This window comes from Eubalaena glacialis, chromosome 13, assembly GCF_028564815.1.
Source record: "Eubalaena glacialis isolate mEubGla1 chromosome 13, mEubGla1.1.hap2.+ XY, whole genome shotgun sequence".
Lineage (NCBI taxonomy): Eukaryota > Metazoa > Chordata > Mammalia > Artiodactyla > Balaenidae > Eubalaena > Eubalaena glacialis.
Window position 1 is genome coordinate 62,064,301 of NC_083728.1, and position 22,590 is coordinate 62,086,890.

The 22,590-nt window shown below is 39.8% G+C and overlaps 1 protein-coding gene across 6 annotated transcripts in view; it reads left to right on the top strand.

Annotated features, from left to right (window-relative positions):
- RBFOX1 (RNA binding fox-1 homolog 1) overlaps nucleotides 1–22,590 on the top strand; it is a 353,845-nt gene that overhangs the window by 233,892 nt on the left and 97,363 nt on the right. For all 6 annotated transcript variants that reach the window (XM_061209599.1, XM_061209598.1, XM_061209601.1 and 3 more), the window contains exons 5-7: nucleotides 3,427–3,519; nucleotides 5,255–5,315; nucleotides 15,217–15,270. In XM_061209599.1, the coding sequence (XP_061065582.1) occupies nucleotides 3,427–3,519; nucleotides 5,255–5,315; nucleotides 15,217–15,270 (208 nt within the window). The remainder of the gene's footprint in view (nucleotides 1–3,426; nucleotides 3,520–5,254; nucleotides 5,316–15,216; nucleotides 15,271–22,590) is intronic.

Consider the following 22,590-nt stretch of genomic DNA (forward strand, 5'->3'; position numbering starts at 1 on the left):
AAGATATAGCCTAAATATATCCCACAAGACTAAAGTAGAAAAATAACTGGGATACGGGAAGATCAGAATTTATGTTTCACAAAAAGATTTAAAAATAAGCAAGTCACGGCTGGTCCACGTTAGGGTCGCCATTATCTGCCTAGGGGTCATGCCTTCCCATCATAGGGCACAAATATCCCAGATTCTCTTCTCCTGAAGGATTGCACCTTCTCTTAGCTCCCCATTCTCTGTTAAGGTAAACCCTGGGAAGCAGTGTCTCTCCTCCAGCACTTAGGGAGCATCTGACTCCCCCCATGCAGCCCCTCGTGCACACTTGATCTTTACAGGGTTATTGCATTGCACTCAGTTCCTTCCTGTGCTCTCCAGGCCAAGCCCAGAAGGTGCTTCTTTTGATCCCCTTTTTAAGACTGAGATAAAAATATTCAAAATATTTTAAGAATATTCTGCAAGTTACATTTTGCTTAAGATAGAATTCTGACCACGAGGCAGGTCAAAAGAAACAGCACCTGTGCTTGATGGAGAGCGTGCCTAAAAATGGCCAGCTGGTGGTCTCTGGTTATGGTGTAGCTCCGCAGATGTGAATCTGGCCATCTTCTGACCCAGGGACATCATAGCATTTCTTACCTGGGTGGGAGGTAGGATTGTCCAATGGCACACGTAGGAGAATCCCTTTGGTATTTGGGGGACTGAGTCTGGAGCAAGGTCTTCATGAACCCAGCTTTGCCAGATCTCAACTAGGCATCTCAGCAGGTTGAAATGAGCCACTCAAAACAAAACAAAACAAAAAAAAAAAGTTTAGCAGAAAATAATGAGAGTAAAAATAATAATAAAGAGAATCAATATTTTTTTTTACTTCAAAGGGGAAGTGAAAATGGAGTAGAATTCCTTTTTAGTTTATGAACTTGGGGTTCAGAATAGATTTTTATCTTCACTTTCACCTCTCCCTGACATACATGATGCAGATTTTAGGCCAGTATGGTTTGCTCTGAGTTCAGACCAGAATCACAATGACTCGATTCGTTGGGATCGTGTTTGTTAGACAGGTGGGTGGCATGTTCGAGTTTCTCCTGCCTATGTTCTTTCCAGCACTGCAGTGACACAGACTGTTAGTGCCTATCGACAACAATGATGCCACCAAGCCCTCCATCGATAAATCACATCGGACTGTGGATTTCCTTTCCTTGCCAAGTGACAGAATTGCCCCAGATAGAGCCGGAGTCCTAGTTTCCCTAATTACTTATTAAATGTATGGCATGGCTATGGATGCTAGAGCACTGGGCTTAGAGGTCAGGAAGAGAACATTCCTATGTGATTTTGGCTGACCCCTAGGTTTAAGATACGAATCACCAAGTCAGATAGATATTCATCTCAGAAACTCACTCCACTCCCTAAATTGCTCTATAGAAACGGGCAATGTAATATTCTACTTCATTCAAAGAACTGAATCCTTTTGATGGTGCTTAGTGGTAGGAGAGGCCATGGAAACCCAATTGCTGGGCCACATAGGTAACTTTTTCGGCAGATTTCTGGGCTCCACTCTGGGATTCTGATCCGATAGATATGGGTCAGGGCTCAGGAATCTGAATGTTTAATATGCTCTCCAGTTCCTTCTGATGTACAACTAAGTGTGGGACCCACTGGCTAAGAGTCAGAGCCATCAAATAGAGCGACCCCCTCCCCCAAATTCTGTCTTTTGCCTGTGGAAGAGCTATTATTTCAAAACTAATCGGCACGTATCTTTGAGTACCAAATGTGGCCATCCTACCAGTGATGTACAGAACTAAGTAGCGTCCTTCTAAGCATGTAACCTTAGGTTAATCAAATAGTTCAGATCTACCCTAATCATGGACCCTCACTGTGGGAAATATGAAGGGTAATTCAGCCTAATCCCCCAAGTGAATAATTAATTTTTTTCTCTATCAGATAATTATCTAATCTAACTTGAAGACATCCACAGCTAGTTTCCTCTATGCATGAGCCCATCTTAATACTGGAAAGTTCTCTCTTAGTTAAAGCACTGGGTAACAGCTCTCTAAATACCCTGAGTTTTGGACATCCCTTTAGCAATCTAATGAGGATCTGAGAGAGTTAACTAATGACTAGCTGTGATTTGTAATGACAGTCTCTTTTATTAGTAGGACAGACTGTCCTACTGCCCCAGCTAAGCTTAAAGCTAGCATTTTTCCTTTATGTAAAGATTACCGAACACAAAGAGGAGTCCTGGCACATTGCATTATTTCACCCAGTTTACACTGTGAAGACTAGAACGAGCTGGGCATATTTGCACTGGAATTGTTTCAAACGGTTGGTGTATATTTCTGAACAAGATGTACAAATATTTTTAGGGGTTTTAAAAATAATGTGTCATATTTTCTGTACTCTTCTTAGGAACAGTGTCAGTGAAGAAAAAGGATGGATTTTTGGCAATGCGATGTTTGGGGGGTTGTTTTTTGAGGCTGAAATATTAAACAAAATATGCCAGTGGTGCAGAAAAGGGTATATTTGTTATTGATCAATAAAAGTTCCCAGAGTGTTATTATAAATAACATTCTATTAAAGGAGCTTCTTTATTTTCTACCAGTTGATTTGATAAATGAATACCAGCATAATGTCTTAGGACTTTACCATATGAATACACATTTCCCTTTTGGGTTAATAAAGTAGTCGGGAAAGTTGACAAATTCCGAAGCGTGTATATTATTTGTGGGGTCAGAGGGAAAGTATTAATACAAAAATGTTACTTGAACTGTTTGCATTATTAATCAATTGATGTTTATTTCTATTCATTTCATGGGATTATTTTGCTTATTAGATCAGGGTTTAAGATTTATTATAAAAAAAGGTCTTTCCTTTTTTTTAGGCTTCTAATTTTTATTTTTTGAGACATAAAGGCTGTAGAATTGACAAATTTGAATAACCCTAAAACTGCATGGAGAAGAGATGGTCTTAAAACCACACAGCATGACTCTGTAGGCAATGTTAGAAGATTCTGGCATTCATTGTTGAATTTTGTGCACATGTTTTCTTTTCTTTTCTTCTTAATTTGCATGTCAAGAAAGTGGTTCCCTTTTTTTTCCTCGTTATTTCATTTTCTTCTCTGTGAAGACACTGTACATTTATTTTGATCTCATTTTCTTTCCGTTAAATTTCTTTTCTTCTGTAGTGACATTTAGAAAGGTATTTCTGGTATCATTCTTTGAATTCTTCAGGGGTGACAGCTAACGGGTGACAGAAAACAAAAATCTTGTTCACATTTGTCGCTTACTTATTGCACATTTTAGTACTCTTATAATTTCTCTAATTTGCATGTTACAGAACTGAAGCCAGGACAAGAAATAGAAATTAAAGCGAGAGAACGTTCCACAGTGGTCGTTGACTGAAAATAATAATCTGCATGTTGTTTTCCCTTCTCCCTCCTGCATGCAGGGATTTGGTTTCGTAACTTTCGAAAATAGTGCCGATGCGGACAGGGCGAGGGAGAAATTACACGGCACCGTGGTAGAGGGCCGTAAAATCGAGGTGCATGTCCAAAATATTTTCCTTTTCATCTTTTTGATAAGTGTCTGCTTCACGCTCATTTGTTGTTTCAGATGCATCATTGTGTCTTGTATGTGACCCTACTCCCTTCTCATTGTTTATATATATATATTTATATATAAAAAGGAAAACTGGCCTTACTTTTTTTTAAATTTTCCTTTATTATGTTACTCTTATTACTGCTGAAAGGTGGATGGCAAAAGTGAGACAAAAGAAAGGTTAATCTGAAAGGGTTTTTTTTATTATTTTATTTTTCATGTCTTATAACCAATGGGTGCAGTAGATTCCAAGCAGTGGAGAGAGTGTTGCCAAACAAAACAAAATACAGAGCAGTTTCTTTTTTTTTTTTTTTCCTTTTCTTTTTCTTTCCACTACAGGGTTGATGAGGGATCCACAGTGGTGTGCAAATTAAGCCAAATTGTGAAAGAAATGGCGTTCGAGAGAACGATTGTTTGGGGAAAAAAAAAAAAAGAGAGAGGTTTTTGTCATGAAACCTTTCTTTTTTTGTTGTTGTTTTTTTAAGAAGCCAGTTTGAACTTTATATTCTTTTGATCACAAAGTGAATAACCAAACAGGATTTCCTGTTCAATATCTGGCCCTTCTTCATGGAAAAAAATAAACGCTAAAATTCCGATACTCAGAATCTGCTTTCTACCACTGACTCTCCCTCAAAATGACCACAGGGTCGTATTTGTTAAAACTTAAAAAAAAAAGAAAAAATACCAGTTAAAAATGCTTTAGTCTTTGGAGTAAGATGTTGCATATTTTGCCTTTCATTTCCTCCCACCCTCGACGATAACCCTTAGGCCCCTCACCAAACTCTCAGTAACCATGGTAACTGTATACAAACCCATGCTGGCGATGGTGGTGAATGGTAAGTGGTGAAATCCATCTGCCGTTTCACGTATTTAGTGCTGATATATCTCTATACATATATATACCACGTGAATTTTTTTGACTTGTTGTATTAAGTTTTCTTGATGCTCTATTTTTTTGGATATTGGTACGCCTGTAACTGAGTGTACGTTCTAAGCTAGCCTGGGAGGCACTGACTGGATTGAGATATGACCAGTGCACATCTTACTCAGATCGTTAACTCCATATTGTGTTAAACAATGCACCCTCTCTTTTATCCTTTTGTTAGCTGTGACTTTAAAGCTTGAATGATTTTGTTAATTCTTGCGATGTAAAAGGCTCTTGTTCCAAGTGTTGAATGCTAGATGTTGCTTCCCGATGGTTCTTCCCTCTTGAAGTGTTGCATACGGCTAAAACTTGTTTGTCCTTTTTTTGACATTTATGTTCCCTTGTACCTTGTCTCTCCCCTCTTCTATTCCACTGCATGTTCCTTCATATGAACCTTATTTTATGTTTAAAAAATATTTATTGTTTCTGTGTTACCATGGAGTACACGCATGCTTTTCAGTCTTCAATTATGCAGTTCCTTTTAATTTGCTTTTACTGTCTCCGTATTAAACTTTTAAATGATATGACATTGCTTTATTGAAATGATTTGTTAAGTTAAAATGGTTATGAAGTAAATGTAATTATAAAAATGTATGATTTTGTTATGCACCTACTGCCTTTTATAAATTAAGATGCATTTTAGTTTTTGGTGTTTTTTTTTTTAAATAAGTAATCACAGTCATAATGCATGCAACTAATTGAACTGTGGACTGGCCCTGGAATATGTGCTTATTTGAGTTTTCTATGTACATAGGTAAATAATGCCACAGCACGTGTAATGACAAATAAAAAGACTGTCAACCCTTATACAAATGGTAAGTAGAGATTGGCCTTTTACAAGAAATTGTCTCTACCTCAGAATCTATTAAGTAATTTAACTGGGGAATCTGTTTCAACAAGCCATATTTGCCTCAGCATGGCTACTGTGTCCTTGCTGCTGACCTGCTACAGTGAACCACTTGAATCAATAAGATAAATTTCATGACAAAGGCAAATTTAGTTCTCGGGTTAAGAGTGCATGTCCTTCCTTCAGTCTCTCTATAATAACTCCCATGTGAGTGAGATACAGTACTTATTTGGGAATTACTTGGGTAATTTAATTTATTGTTATTAGAGTTAGTTGAAGGAGGATGGAAGTTTTGTTTGTTTCTTTTTTCATCACCACCTCCTCACTGATCACTAATCATCCCCAGGAGTGGGACTGCAGAATTTGGTTCTGGCTTTGAATCTTCTCTGGAGCTATTAGGCTTTTCAAGTGCCTTAGAGGGTCCCTCATGACCAGTTCCATAGTGAAAACTGGTTGCCCACCAGTGGCATTTTGGGGCAGGTGAGGGTGTTGCTGTGTATTGCAGACCCCTTCAGGACAAGGCATTTCTGCCCTTGCTCTAGAAGAAGACATCTCAAGACGCTTCATAATAAGGATTTAATATGTATGAAGAGTTATTTAAAATGTTCACACATTTTGATTCTTTAATCCTTCTCAGAAAAAATGTCTCTTAAGATATATGGGGGGAGGGAGGCTGCTGATAATGCTAATCACATACTTAATTGTACCAGAATTAGAAAGAATGTAATGTAGTAAGTTAAAGTTAGAGCTTAGTGGAATATTAGAGTCATTAAAATGAGTAGGATGAAGACTACAAAGGGCCTCATAATGAATGAAAAATTTTAAAATAAGCAAATTATATGTATAGCATGATTTGAATTAAGGTAGGCATTACACCAAAATGTTAATGGTTGAGTTGAATTGTGAGACTGGAAGATATTTTTTGTTTTATAGATTTAAAAAACATAACAATTTTATTACAGTCTTAAGGAAAAATTTATGGAATTTTCCATTTTTAACATTTTAATTACACATGAAACATGGAAATACAGACATTAAAAAAGGAAAAGAAAAAGAGAGAGAGGGAGAGAGGGAGGAAGGAAGGGAGGAAGGAAGGAAGGAAGGAGGGAAGGAAAAAGGGGGGGAAGAAAAGGCTAAAATATATTTTGAATGACACTACTGCCACCTTGGTTTCCCAGCTACCTCCTCAGAGGGTACCACTATTACAGATTATTGTCTATACCTTTATTTTGCACTTTCTTGTATATATATGTAGTCAGTATATATTTATAACATTCACAGTAGTGTGTGCATGCTTTTTATATGAACATGGTGTACATATCATTTCTAATTGGCTTTTATAAGTCATATAGAGTTCTTTCAATGTTAATACATACAGACTACATTCATTCTTTTTAGTGGTTACTTAATATTCCATAAAATGAATATATGGGTTTATTCCCACCTTACATACTGATCGACAATTTTTTTTTTCTGTTATGGACAATACTACAAGCATTTGGTAGTTTTGTTTTTGTTTTTCTTCTTTCTTGTGCAAATGGCTACCAATTAGGCTAAGCCAGTTTGTTCTTATTTTTAAAAGGGGCAAAATTAAACAGAAATATACCCTCAATATAATAGGAGTCTAAGGAGAAAGACCAGAAGAATTATTTATTCTGCTGACCCATTTTCCCAGCTCCAACAACCCAAGACATAACCTTAAATGGTACAGAAAATTTTTGCAACAGACTTTGAATGCCCAGTGATGAAATGAAGCAAACCGCTGAGTTACATGTCATGAAGACTTTCTACTTGGGTAAAAATGATAGCTCTGCAACTTGCCAGAGCTAGTACACAATGACACCAACGTGACTACTGGGCACTTTCTTTAATTATGAAGTAGCAATTGTGTCTGCGTGTGAGTGTGTGTGTGTGTGTTTGCACCACGCATGCTTTCATGCATATGCATAGATGTTCATGTCTGCTGCTTATGTGAGAAAATAAAGCAAGGGAAGCCAAATATTATTCCTTAAGCCATATGTAGGCATATTTATTTTAAAGAAAGTGCTATTGATCAATGACATACCCAGGGGCTGAAAACTGGACCTGTGGGCCTTGGAGACACAATTCAAAGCCTATTTATTAATAGCCAACATCTCTGGAACACTGAGTGTATGGCATTACGTTAAGCATTTTAGATGCACTGGGTCCACATGAAGTCCTGTAAGGAAGACATAGTTTTCCTGGGGTAAAGCTGTAAAATTTGAGGCTAGAGGAGATGGAGTGATTAGTGAAGCCTTTTTCTTTTATTATGAAATAACAAAATCTTGTGGCCATGCCCATGTGTTATGAGTGCATCGCTTTCCCCTGTCATCTTACAGAACTGCACTCAAGCAACCGGCTACAGGAACAGAAAGATTATTAAAGGTGCAGCCCCCAATTCCCAGTTTGGTATGTTGGCATAAACATCCCACATCCCATTCCAGGGAACCATGCATTCTTAGTTTCCAGAAATAAGTCATATGGGTCTCTAATCTGTGTACCCCAAAGGGGGTACTCAGGGGCTTATCCTGTCACATGGACTGAGGATGGTACCTAAGGGGTAGATGGGCAGTCGCAGTAGAACTGACTTAAAAAAAAAAAGGCAGATCCTAACTACATAAAGATGATTGGCTTCTATAGAGGAGATGGTGGAGAATTTTGGTATTCAAGAAAAGTAGTTTTCAAAGCTTCTTCAATCCTTAATTCATGGGTACCATCACTACAAGTAAAATTTCCCATAAAATGCAATCCAACATAACTGAAAAGATATGGGGCCCTCTCAGATCCTTAACAAGCATGACTGTGTTAATAGAGGATATTATCACTACCAAAAAGAAAAAAAAAAGAAAAAGAAAAAAGAAAGTGGTAGCTATGTGAGATGATGGATATGTTAACTAGCTGGATTGGGGCAAAAATTTTACAACGTGTATGTATATCAAATCAACAAATGGTACACCTTCAATCCTTCAATACAGACAAATTTAGTTATCAGTTATACCTCGATAAAGCTGGGGAAAAAAAGAGAAGTGAGGACAAATAAAGTCACATGGAAATGAGAAAATTGATTGGTGAGATTCATTCATTAGCTACCTCATTCATTCTCACAAACCATCAAACTTAGGCTTCAGCAAAATTATGCATTACTAGAGTCATCAAATTTTGAGATCACCTTCACATGGAAAAATATAACTCTCCATGCCAGCATCACGTTCATACACTCCTTCAGTCTTGTCAGTCATCCAACAAAACTTTAAGCAACTGCAAAGTTTCTGATGATGAATAGGACAGAACCCTAACCGCGATAAGACACGAGGTTAGGAGGCTCTGCCATAGAGGACCAAAGTTAATGAAATCATGGAGGATGTGGATTCCGTTTCCCAGGACATTTGAACTTGGCAATAAGAGAAGACTGTAGAATGACATATAGGGATCTGGAAACCCGCCCCATCAGAAAGCTCCACAAAGAGGGAATTGGGTGGGCTACTTCTGTACTGCTGATCTTTCCCGAGGACACCAACCCTCAGAGAAGAGTTAAGCTTTACTGAGCTCATTGGAGATCAAATGTTTCCTCTGTAAAACGAGTTGAGAATCAGATTCTCAGGAACTTCTTCGATGTTGGAGAAGCATGGGTGTTGGATGTAGCTCTTTTATTTTCTCCGAGATCTTAGGAAGGTTGAAAACGGGACAGAAAGACCCAAGACTATATGGAGAGGTAGACTTGGCATCATACCTGCCTTTCACTGGCTATTGAACTGCAGGCAGGCTGTTGAAACCCTCCACATAACAGCTTTCCCAAGTGGGACCTGAGAAATGGGACCTACTATATAGGGTATTTGTGATTATTATGGGAGATAAAATACTCAAAACAGTGGCAGGGGTACAAAGTCCCCTAAAAATTTAATTACATAATAATCTCAATAATAAGTAGCCATCCTGTTTTGTTTTTTTCCTGTAGATAGTAAGCTGAGTTTCCTGATAGACATACTAACTTAAGGATCACACATTCAGATGCTAACAGAAGCTGGCCAGGTCAAATAAATAAGCAAGCAGAGAGGGTCTGAGAAACTTGTGGCCTTTTGGGACTCTCTTTCATTTTCATACTGGGAAAAGCAAAGTATGTCTCTTCTAGAAGAAAAAAACAGCACAGGGTAACAATAAAAGATTGCTGACCTTTGGCCTCCAAGCCAAGCATGTAATAGGGAGTAGACAAACTGGGGGGTTAAGTGGGGTGGTCCCTCGTCACCCCCAGCAAATTGGTCCATGGGGGATCTTAATCTAAAGTTGCTATTTCTGCTCATGTTTGAAGAGAAACAGAAATCCTGTATAGATGAAATTTAAATGTTGACAATAAATATGTGTTGCAAAAAAAAAAGTTACTGAGTGAACCAGATGCAATGTGCAACTGACTTTTCATTTTGGGCATTGCCGTCTGCACCATTTCAAATACGAGATCCCTGGCATCCTCAGGTCATGTCTTTAGAAAACCTCGGTATGCAGTTTTGGAAACCCCGGACATTTTTCTTTTTTAACATCTTTATTGGAGTAAAATTGCTTTTCAATGTTGTGTTAGTTTCTGCTGTATAACAAAGTGAATCAGCTATATGCATAGGTATATCCCCATATCCCCTCCCTCTTGCGTCTCCCTCCTACCCTCCTTATCCCACCCCTCTACATGGTCGCAAAGCACTGAGCTGATCTCCCTGTGCTATGCAGCTGCTTCCCACTAGCTACCTATTTTACATTTGGTAGTGTATATATGTCAGTGTTACTCTCTCACTTCGTCCCAGTTTACCCTTCCCCCTCCCTGTGTCCTCAAGTCCATTCTCTACGTCTGTGTCTTTATTCCTGTCCTGCCCCTAGGTTCATTAGAACCTTTTTTTTTTTTTTTAGATTCCATATATATGTGTTAGCATACGGTATTTGTTTTTCTCTTTCTGACTTACTGCACTCTATATGACAGACTCTAGGTCCATCCACCTCACTACTCAATTTCGTTTCTTTTTATGGCTGAGTAATATTCCATTGTATGTATGTGCCACATCTTCTTTATCCATTCATCAGTCTTTGGGCACTTAGGTTGCTGCCATGTCCTGGCTATTGTAAATAGTGCTACAACAAACATTGTGGTACGTGACTCTTTTTGAATTATGGAAACCCCGGACATTTAAGGGTGATTTCTTGAATGTATTTCTTTGATACCCAACTCTGCAAAGCCCTAGAGAAGGCATGTGCAGAGTTTTTTGTGTGCACATTCAGACCTGTCTTTTAACACCCAATACAGCCATAGTTAACACTGGGGACCTCGGCCAGTGTTTGTACAGAAGGCTGGCAGATGACCTTGGAGAGGCTAAATTTTAGGAGCGGAGCGCTGATTTGGATGCAGCCCCTTGGGGCCGGGCCGCAGAGGGGTCTCTCTGAACAGCTCCTGTGTGTGATATGGAGTGAGACCTCCGCGTTTCTGGTCTCTGCTCCATTGCCTTGCTGTATGGGGGCCCTGGGAGCTGGGAGCGGTGGGCTTTGTCAGCTGTTCTCCCTTTGTTATAAGCTTCATTGTTCAGTTTAATGTCCTTGATCAAAATCTCTGAATTTGCAAGGCCTGGGGACATACACAAACTGCCTGAGAAATTGAAACTGGGATCATTTTGTCCGTCTTCCTGACAATGCAGGCTCCTGTCTCCAGCAAGGTGATCCCAAGGGTCCCTTCCAGGTACTAGAAGGAGTCACAGGGACTAGGAGGCCATTTGCATGTGATTTGCATGCATTTACATAAGCCTGCAAGATCCCTGTTTAGTCTGAGCAGAGGTGATTTTCAAGGGCTGGATTCTTATTGCCTTTCCCTTGAAGACAGTCACCCCTAACAGGGCCCTTTTTTGTTAGGTGTATATAGGGAAGCAGGTCATTGACGGTAGGAAGGAGATCCTAGCTAAAAAAGAATGAGTCCATTAAAAAAAAGCTCTTTATTCTTTCAGTTCCTTTAGAGCAAAACTAAGTAAATATATGGAGCACTGACTATTTGCCAAACAGTTTTAGATGTTGGGAATTCACATCGGACAGCAGTCAGTCCCGCTCACTGTACCATTAATTTTAATGAAGGAGAACGTTTATAAAAACAATTAAGAACAAGCAACGAAAGAAAAAAGATAAATCCAGGCGGTGTTAACCGCTATGCAGAAAACAAAACTGGGAATTGAATCAGGGGACAGCCGTAAGAGTAGGGAAGGAAGAGGCATTAAACAGCCTGCCCTGGGGAGACATTGGAGACCTAAATAATATCAGGTCAACTTTTGAGGAATGAACAGAGTTCTCCAAGCAGAGCGAGCAGTGGTTACAATCCAGAATGGTCTAGATTGGTCTAGAAGGATCTTGAGTTGTTTTGAAAAGATGAAAAAGGCCAGTGTCACCACAGTTTGGAGAAAAGGGAACAGTGGTATAAAACAAATGGACGGGGGTTAGATTGTGTGGGCTTGTAGGTCAAGGTAAAGAATTTGTGTTCTAGGGCTTCCCTGGTGGCTCAGTGGTTGAGAATCCACCTGCCAAGGCAGGGGACACGGGTTCAATCCCTGGTCCAGGAAGATCCCACGTGCCATGGAGCAATGAAGCCTGCGAGCCACAACTACTGAGCCCGCATGCTGCAGCTACTGAAGCCTGCATGCCTAGAGCCCATGCTCCGCAACAGGAGAGGCCACCACAATGAGAAGCCCACGCACCTCAACAAAGAGTAGCCCCTGCTCGCCGCAGCTAGAGAGAGCCCATGCGTAGCAACCAAGACCCAACACAGCCAAAAATAAATAAATTAAAAAAAAAAAGAATTTGTGTTCTAAGTGCAGCAGGAAGCTATTGAATTCTGAGTAGCGGGATGACATGTCTGATTTACTTTGAAAAATTGGTTTGGCCACTAGGAAAAGAGGAAGAGAAGATGGTGAGAGTTAGGACTTTGTTGCCATGGACTTGTCCAGCTAAGAAATAGAAATGTCTTGGGCTGGGATGGTGGCATTGGGGAGGGAGGGAAGTGGAGAGAGTGGAAACATCTTTTCAAAGTCTAACCAACAGGATTTTCTAATGGATGGTACATGGGATATGAGGGTAAGGGAAGCATCAAGGCATTATTTATCAAGAATTTTGTTTTGAGGAACCAAGTGGATGGAGATGCCATTTGCTGAAGGGGGGAAGACTTGGTAAGGAATCCGCTTCAGGGGAGGAGGGAGATGAGAAGTTGAGTTTTCGTGCCTGTGGTGTGGTTCAGAAAAGCCTTTGTTTTTCCTACAGTGGGAATAGAGCAGCCTTATTTAGGAGAAAAGACCAGTGATGGGAAGAAGGGAAAACCTGCACTGATGTTCCCATGGCTACCTGAGCAGTCTCATTTCATTTTGCTGCTCACAGATCCCAGCTGAATTATTGTAGAGGAGACCTTATCAATTACCTCTCTCAATTAATACTTGCAAATGTGAGATGGCATAGATCTTCTGAGGAGGGAGAGTATCATTTTGTTTCTATTATGTTTATATTGAATGAAAGTTTTCCATGGGGAGACTTGGTAAACTGGTAGATCATTGGTAGATAGTTAGAAAGTGGCATTAAGTAGCATGCCCTAAGAAGACATCAGGTCAGCTTTGTCAAGAGCTGAGAGATTGATTGATTAGTCAAAAGATAGATAGATAATAAAGAAAGAGAGAGATGATAGAGATGGATGGATGGATGGATGGATGATAGATATAGATAGATAGATAGATGATAGATAAATAGATACATAGATAGAGTTTTCTTAGCCCAAGGAAATGAGGAAGATAAAGGCAGATGAGAGAAACATGATTTCTAGACAGTCTTAGACACCTCTGAGAAATCTGTTTCTTTGAGAAAAATGAAAGACTGTTGGCCTAACTTACAATCTTTGAGAGTTACATCAAAGTTAATCAATGGATCCACATTCAGTGAATGGTGTGTCCCAGCCTCGTGTGCAAAAGGAATTATTTAAGGGAGTTAATAAGAATGCATAAAAGAAACAATGGTGTCAAAAAGACCCTGTCTCCACTACCAGTAAAAGGTAGGGGCATAAACAGGATGTAAGATGGAGGACAGAGGGAAGAAGAAGGGTAATAAATTCATAACTTAATTATTCACTTAATATGGCTCCGTATAGATTTCTTTCACAAACTCTAGATTTCTGTGAAAAACTAGCAAGAGAAAATTAAATATGTCCAGATAACCCTGAAGCTTTATTTGCAGCCAGTTTGCTCTATTTTCTCTTTGATTCCAAATGACTTAAAATGTGGACATGTCCTCAGAAATTGAGTATTTTCTTTTTTAGGAAGCAGTGAATTTCAGTTGGTCAAATTGAAGTCATTTTCCATATTTATAAAGCACATATTCTGAAATGATTGGGGTAATTTTTATTTTTATACCACTATAGGAATTTCTATAAGATAAGATGTGTTTAATATACGAGAGGAAGGTGACAATATGGAGTTTCAGAAGCCCCTGGGACAATATGTCTCAGAATTTCATGTCTCGTTCTCTGGGTCTAAAATTGCAGCCAGGAGTTTCCCATTAATATGCCTCCCAAGTAATCCAAGGATAACCCTTTGGAAAACCCTATCCTAAGATCATCCTGGGTGCTGTAAACCAGCTAGTTTATTCAAATTGGAACGGAAAGTTTCTAGAAACAAAACATTCTTGGAAAGTTCTAGGAAGTTCTTAGGTCCACCCAGGGGCCAATCTATTGCAATATTGTGCCTCTGTCTTCCTTAGTGGATCAGTAGAGTGTGGTCACCTCTCAGCTGTTCTTACAGGCTCGTCTCTTAGACCAGGCAATAGGATGGCACACCCTCTCCCTCTGGGAAGAGCTCAGAGAGTACCTGTCACAAATACCTTCTCTCACATCACAACTCTCACCGTTGCCTTTTCTCAGGAGCATTTAGTAGAGGACCTCTGATGTTTGACCTTCACCTCAAAGACACAAGGTTTCCCACACCTGTCTTCTATCTTTTGGCAAGTCTATAATGGATGCTTTTATAAAGACTTAGAAGCAGGAGCAGGAAATGATCACCAAACCCTAAAACATGATCATTTTTTGAGGTTGTTCCCTAAATAGTGCCCAGTGGGTGTGTAATGAGGGTAGCTTCTTGATTTGCAAATATTCTTGTTTGCTCTTTTCTTGAGTAAAAGTTTCTAAAGGGCCAGGATTCATTTTACAGAAAACGCACCATGTGGAACATTTGGAAAATTACAGGATTCTGTTAATCCTATATACAGGTTACCTGAAAGTTACCTTAGATATCACACACTTATTAAGAATTTTTATGGTTCTTGAATTCTTTGAAATGTATTCCACACAATCTCTACTGGATAAATGTCATTTTCCTTGGGATTTAAAAAGCACTTTGGAATTCTGTAGAGTCTCTGGGTCACAATTAGGAATGACGATTATCAGAATATGTTTCTGCAAAGAATTCTGTTCATGAGATCTTTACGAACTTAATACAAAGGGATGTGATGGAGTATCTAGCAGTGATCCATGAAAGAAGACCAAAAAATTTAAATTATTGTAGGGGCTCTAGAAAATATTGATATGGGATGAAATGAATTATCACATCCTTTTCAAAAGGTTCATCTGTAGCTGGTCAATAGTTTCCATGCTATTAACTTGTATTGGCAGAAAATCAAAAAAGGGCATAAATCTATTTTTCCTATGTATAGTTTTCAAGTATTCTTTATGCCTGCCCAAACTATACATCCTCTAAATTTTAAGATTAAAAAAAAATACACCAACTCATTTGACTTGTAGTTAATTTGCAATGCTAGGAGTTGTTGAATCAAATGTGATGATAACATTTTTGTGTATTTGTTTTAAGGCTGGAAATTGAATCCAGTTGTGGGTGCAGTGTACAGTCCCGAATTCTATGCAGGTAAAGAGTTTTCTCTTTGCATGATGTCTTCTTCGTCTTTTCTAAATGTGCTTTGCCTGCCCATAAAGAATGGGTTTATAAAATAATCTGAACTGATAAATTCCTATCCTAGCAAGTTTTGAATGATTTTTTTTTTTTTAAGGCAAAACCAAAAGTGTTTAAAAGCTTTTAAAAAATAAAGGGGAATCATGTAAGTTACATTGTGGCATAAGCATGGAGCCGCGGCTCCTTGTGACATTTCACACTGATTTTGCCTCAAAAAAAGCATTGAGATTTTGTTCAAGAGATTTGAACAAATGGACAGCTGCTCATGCCTGTTTTCTTTCAATGTGCCTGAACGTGTTTTTCAGCTGTATGTTTCCATTTGGAATTGCATTTTTTATTCCCTTGGCAAAGCAGAGAGTTGGCTTAATTATCCCAATAATGTGCCAGTGTTTTGGAATTGCAAAGAGAAGCATTATTTAGAAAACTAGGAAAGCTAAGTTGTCCTTCTTTTTCCATTAATCAATTTCCCTTAGCAATTCCCTTTCTCTCTGCTTTGCCTTCAAGGGTATATAGCTTTCTCCTCATCCCTTCCCAGCCACCCACCAACTGCCACTCAAATCCACTGTCCCAGAAAACTTGGTCATCAGATTTGGGGAGAGAGTAACCCAGAAGCAACAGCAGCTGAGATTTTTTGCTCAGCATAACCTGTTACTTCTACCTGTTATTTCCCTGCTCATGAACAAGGCTGCATTGAACACCTGAGAACCTTAGTAGATTTGCCACATTGATGTTAAAAAGAAGTCTTGCTTTGATGTGGCCCTTGCTTTTTAATAAGGAGAAATCAATGACCCGTTGGTTTAGATCCACTCATTTTGTAATCTCTTGATGGTAAGTCACACCCCTTTCTTTGTCTCTTCTGAGATGCCCTACATCAGTCATTTTCCCGAAACTAAACATTGACCCTAGTGGATGACAAAGGAACATAGGAAACTTAGGTAGCTACTCTAGCACAAAAACCAACTTGATTTTAAAAGATGGTGAACCTTGGAAGGCCCAATGTGATAGCTGAGTTCTGGGTTTTAGGTAGGCAATATTTGTAGTTGTTCTTCATGTGTGAATTTTATTACAAGCCTGGGTTACGACCAGGGATTCTAATAGTGAAGTAGTTGTGTTGACTCTTATTGGGGAGGCGAGACCTAGCTATAAGGCTTTCCATGGCTATGTGGTGGGATCCACTTCCTGAGGGGACACATAGAGTGAGGAACGTGGACGTTACTCTCAGGCAGCCCAGGATGGAATCCTGGTTTCTCTACTTGCCAGCTGTGTGATTCTAGGCGAGTTACTTAACCTCTCTGTGTCTCAGCGTCTTCATCTGTTACATGCGAGATGACAGTAGTCACAAACTCACAGGCATTTATAAGAATTACATGGGTTAATATCTGAAGAGTGTTTGGTGCATAGCAGCACCATATAAATGTCGAGGAAATAGAAATAAATAAGTTAATGTTCCACCTCTCTGCCATAAGGGGAAAGTTAACTGAGAGCTGATTCTGCTGAATTGAGTGTACCACTAGACTAAAAGATTCTCTTTTAATTCATGAGAGGACTAGTTCTTCAGTGCTCAGCTTATCCATTCAGGGGGCACAGATATTGCTGGGATACATCTTTGTCCAAAGCTTCAGAGAAATGAAGTCCCCGAAAAGGGCAACGAGGAAGTTGGAAAGCAGCTTCTGTGTATCTGCTGGGTGAAATGGAGTCTCTGGAATAAAGAGGTGGCAGATTCTGCATGTGTGTGTGTGTGTGTGTGTGTGTGTGTGTGTCCGTGTCTGTGCACGTGCCTATGTGCATGTTTTTTCTCCCCCAAAATAATGAGATCAAGAACAAGAAGCAAGAAACCATTCAATGAGGAGATAGGGTATGAATGTGCGAATTGTAACAGAGAGAGGAAAGTACATTTTTCCAGCCCCACACAATGTAGTTGCTGGTCACCTTTGGCTCAAGCAACGAGGAAAACACCAAATATCTACTTTCCAGTGATTTCAAACCTCTGTGCATATCTGTGGGTGTTTAAGAGGCCATTAAGACAGAAGAAACCATTCAGAATGACTTAAACGTACGAGAATAAATGAATCTGCATAACTTTTAGAACATTAGAGCAGCCATTCAGATGAGCCCTGGGCCCAGCCTCAAAAGTTAGATCATTGGACTCTGGGGAAAAAATAAGTTGTAATAAGGGTTACTCTTGATTGAGTACTTTTATGGTCAGGCACTGTTCTAAACACTTTACCTAAATTAATGTGTTTGAATCCTCATGGCAGTTTTCCAAATGTGGAAACTAAGGTACAAAGGGTTTGCATCACAGGGCTAAGATTTCACAGCTGGTAAAAAGCCGGCTAAAATCAAGAGCCTGTGTTCTTTGCAACCAGGTTACTTTGCTTTATATTTTATGAATGTTAAAAGTCATCGTTCTTATTGACTGTGCCCTCTGATAGTAGATCACGCTACTGCTCTCTCCACATCAGTCAAATTAAAGAAGAGAAGTAAGATAATAATTTTGGATTATTCCAAATACCACAGTATTCAGACATATTAACTGCTTGTGCCAGGGGAAGCTTTCAGGAGCCCGGACAACCAAATAATTATTTCTATGAGCTGCTTCAGTAAACTTAAATCTAAAAAAGAAAAGGGGGGATGGGGGGGCACGGAGAAGTAAATGTTACTTGAGAAATCTGAATATTTGTGTTTGGTGTTGCCAATATCTGGGCTGTCCTTGATAATCAGAGGCTTTCTCTTTTAGCCTGTATGTTTGTCTATGTAGGTAGACAGAGCTCATGATATTCAGAAATGTGGGGAAATGTGGCTGCAGATCCAGCACTCCAGAACAATCAATTCCTTTGAAATACTTCGAGACCCATAAACACTGAGAATCCTGCTAGCTTAAATCTAAAATTTCAGGCACCTTCATCTGTGGAATGCATATATGCAAAATAGAGCTGTAGAATGTATTCATTTCCATAACCAGGTATAATGCCTCATGTTATCCATTTAAATACCCATGACTAAGAATCTAGGGGGCATTTTAAATTTCCCCAACTACAAACATAGTCTGGATTTATCTTGGAATTTTGAATGTGCCCCAGAGCTGAAATGAAGACCTTGTCATTGATTTGCTGTGGGTATTTCACAGGTCAGCCCTGTATCTGCCTGACACAGAGAGCCAGCCTTATTTTATTAGTCATTTCTATATATAAGACTTCGTGTTAATGACAGAGATCACAATATTCCCATAGTATAATTATTGATTTTCTGAAGCTTATGCAGAATTAACAACCCAGCCTCCAATTGTCTCTCAGAATGGGGCATGAAAAGTGCACATATTTTGTAAATTACAATCAATATTTTCAATTTCTCCTAAAGGTAATTTTCCTAATTTAGTGGACTTTTCCCCTAACATTTATTTTCCCTTTAATTATAAAATGGCAGGTTATCGATTTTCGTCTGTAACCTCTTGACGCCTGGAGTGCGTTTTTATTGCTCACGCAGGGTGGGGGAGGGGAGAGCAGTTATACCTCTTAATGAGGATCTTTAATTACTAGCTGAACAGTATTAATTTGCTTTGATAAATTATGACATGCACTCTCCCTCACACACATTCCAAGAGAAGCATTTAGAAAGCTGTTATGAAAGGTCTTTCATTGGGGGTGGTTTTTCTGAACTCTCGTCAAGTTATACCTGCAAGAACCCTTTTAAATGCGTATCCAATACCAGTTTCCAGAAGCAGATATACCTAAATCAGCATATTCCATGAACATACATAAATCTCCTCCAAAGACAAGTGGGTGTTTTCCTATAAAACTAAGCAGCAGCATTGATTATTTTTCCTAAGCCTAATCATCTTCAGACTCCTTGAGGCTTATTCTCATGACAAATGATTGATAAGTCAATACCAAAAATGCCCAGGTGAGTTTCAAAGACTAGCCAGCATCTACGGGCATTCCATTTTAGAGTCAAAATAAAACTGAAGGCACTAAGTAGAAGTAAAATGTCTGCAAATATCTGTTCCCAGTAGCATTTCTCAAGTTATTTAGTGTAATTAAAAACAGGGTTTTTAGGAATCCCGCTGAGGAGGCCTCAACAGGGATTCTTAGAGTTTCCCTGTCATTCTGAGAAGTCCCCTTTGCCATCTAATAAAAAGGTTTTTTTAAAAAAGTGATATTCTTAAGGGATAATCATGATAGCTAGCCAACAAAACTGCTGATTGAAAGCACCTTTAATCTTCATACATGAGTAAAACAAAATAAAAATAAATAACAGAAGGCCATACACAATTGTCGACATGGTCCTGACAAATGGCGAATTCATCCGTTTCTCAGTTGCTGGTAAGATGGCTGCAAAGCTCACGCACACTGTATATCATATCTGCCAACTCATTTCTGTGATTAAATATTCCATCAGTGGGGCTATAAGGCAGCAAAGCTGAACAAGATTCATAAGATGCACCACTCGAACGCACATAACTCACTTCCGTGGATGCGGAGCACCCCGCCTGCAGAGGAAAATTGGAATTGAGTTAAATTACTCCACGAGCTGTGATCAATAGGGAAAGGAAAAGATCTTCCAATGCAATGCAGATCTAAGATAGAGTTAGGTCCTGATGACTAGAAATACACAATTAAACTCAAAAGGAGAGAGATGCAGAGTCGGTCGACTTGGAAACCTTGAAGATGACAATGAACAATAGTCTTGGTGACACTATTATTATTAGTGGGCTTTTGCGGGGGAGGAAAGGAGGGGGTCCTGAGTGGATCCTCCTTCTGAAAATAAACATTTCTGCTTTGTGGGGAGTGACACAAAATGACGGGTACTAAAAGAAGGGCATACCTATCTGCAAAGTCACACTTGAAAAGTGGCCAGGTCTTGAAACTAGGTTATCCTGGGGTTATGGGGAGGATCAGATAAAATAATGAGTGTAAAAGATCTTCAGAGACTGTAAAGTAAGATAAAAATATAAGAGATTAGTGTGATCGCTGAAGTCACCTGGATTGATTGTGTCCACGTCGGCACAAGCCTGGCCACGGATCACATGACTTGATGCCAGGCTAGGGGATGAGAAAGTGGATTGGGGTCTCAATATAAAGGTTAAAAATGAAGAGGATGGATGTAGTGCTCTGTGATTGCGTAGCTCAAAAGGGCAGGTGTATTTGACCTTGGATTACCCGGACAGAGGTATTGGTTTTCTATGGGCTCTTGGCCACCGTGAACCATGATTCATCTACGAATTGGGTCAGAAGTAGGTAGATGTAGGTCTCCCTCCCCCCACTTCACTTTGTTGAGTCCATTACAGTTCAGAGAATGACCTTTAGCCACACTTTTGGATGGACTTCTTTCCAATTCCTTTCCTGCAATTTGGATACAAGAGCATCTGAAAAAAGTAAAATTTGTCCGGAACCTGGGATAACCTGACATAAGTTGCTTTTCTTTTATTGGTCCCAGCCCTAGACTTTGGATTGGGCTTGGGGTGATCTGCCAAAAGGCTGGGTACAAAGCACGCCCCGTTTTGGGTGACTGCCTTAGCATCCTGAAAGAGTATAAGGTGGGTTGGAAAGGTACCTGCCACCACCCGGAGCCCCTCCAAGCAGCGAATATTCAGGTGTTCCTCATGGCTCTAAAGTCCTCCATATCCACCCAGAGGACCAGCCTCGCCCGGACTCAGAGCCAGGGCGGTGACGACCTGCTCCTTGTGAACACTGGCCTTTGGCTCGGGGATGTTTTGTGTAATTTACACATCTGCCAGATTCCAGTGCAGTGCACTTCAGTGAACTGGAACGGAAGGGTCCAGATTTAAGTCCCCAAGCAAAGGATTTTCAGCCTGGAAATGTTCCACTTCAAAGAGTTTCTCTCGTACATCTGTTTACTTTTGCCTCCCCTTTTGGTTGCAATTCACTTTGCTTCTTCTCTCTCCTCCCTGCGTCTGTCTTAGTGGATTTCATTCCATCCCTGCCCACATTTGGCCTTAATTTTTATCTGCGTCCTTCCCTGTCCTACAGAGGGAATGCAGCTCAGCTTTGATGGAGCCTGTGGGGATCTTCGAATAGGATCAGCGCTCGCTTATGTGCTGAAAACTGCATTTCCTAAATAAATGAGTCCCCATTCTGTTGCATGGAAAGGCTATCAAGGAGAGCTTGCCCCAAAGCAGGGAGTGACAGGATGGTCCTTGTAGGAGAAGACCCACCACTAGGCTGTGGAGGAAGATGAGGTGTGGGTATCTGGCTCTGGATAAATTTCACAGGGAAAGTTCTAGGTTGCCCTCGTCAATATACTCAGCAACTCAAAACATCAGCCAACTCTGGGCGCTTAATCTGTGCCAGGCACTGTGCTAAACTCTGCATCGCCTCCAATTCTAATACAAATGTTATAGCATGATCTTCTTTATAGAAATTATGAAACCAAGGTTTTTGTGGAGAGTTTATCTCATGTCCTAAATCACAGAACTAGTTTGTGAAGAATCTGTATATTATATAAAGGTCTTTTTTCTAACCACAAAGCCCATATTTTTCACCACCTTGCGATGCAGCTTCCTCAGTAGTAGATGAGGGCACACCCTCTATGCCTTGCATTCATTAGGTCATAGAATATAATGATAATTAGTAAGAGTATCTTTGCATTTAATATTATTGGCTGCATGCCCAACCCCCATGATGGGATGTTTACATATGTTTACAGGGATTGCAACTTTGCAGGATGAGTGTCATTTTCTTCCTTTTGCAGATGAAGTAGAAATCCAGTGAAGTGGAGTTGCCCAAGGTTGCTTACTTCAAAGGTTAAAAAGCTGATTCAAACCCCTATCTTTGTATATCATATTACAAAGCCAATTCCTTTCCCTGCAAGTTACCTCCCATATGTTACTAAATGCAAGCTCCTGTGCCTGACACAAAGTGAGGCCAAACAATACTGAAACGTCAGAGTTTGGAGCAGAGACAGGTTTATTATATAAAGAACCATGCGAGGAGACAGGTGGCTCCTGCCCCCAAACCCGCAAACTCCTTGAAGGGTTTCAGCAAAGTATTTTTAAAGGCAAGGCGAAGGAGGGGCCAGGTTGGTTGTTGCACACTTCTTGGTGTCGGAATCCTTTGTGCACATAGCTCAGGTCACAGATGTTCCTATAAACCTCCAACAAAACAAATGTTATTCTCTGTTCTGCAACTTTCTTATCTCTATAAGAATGGAAAAGTGTTATACTCTTAAAGGTCAGAGCCTTGAGAACAGCTATCCTGTATATTTCAGGCTATAGGCAACATTCTTAACTCAAAGCAAAAGAATACAAAGGTTAAAGTA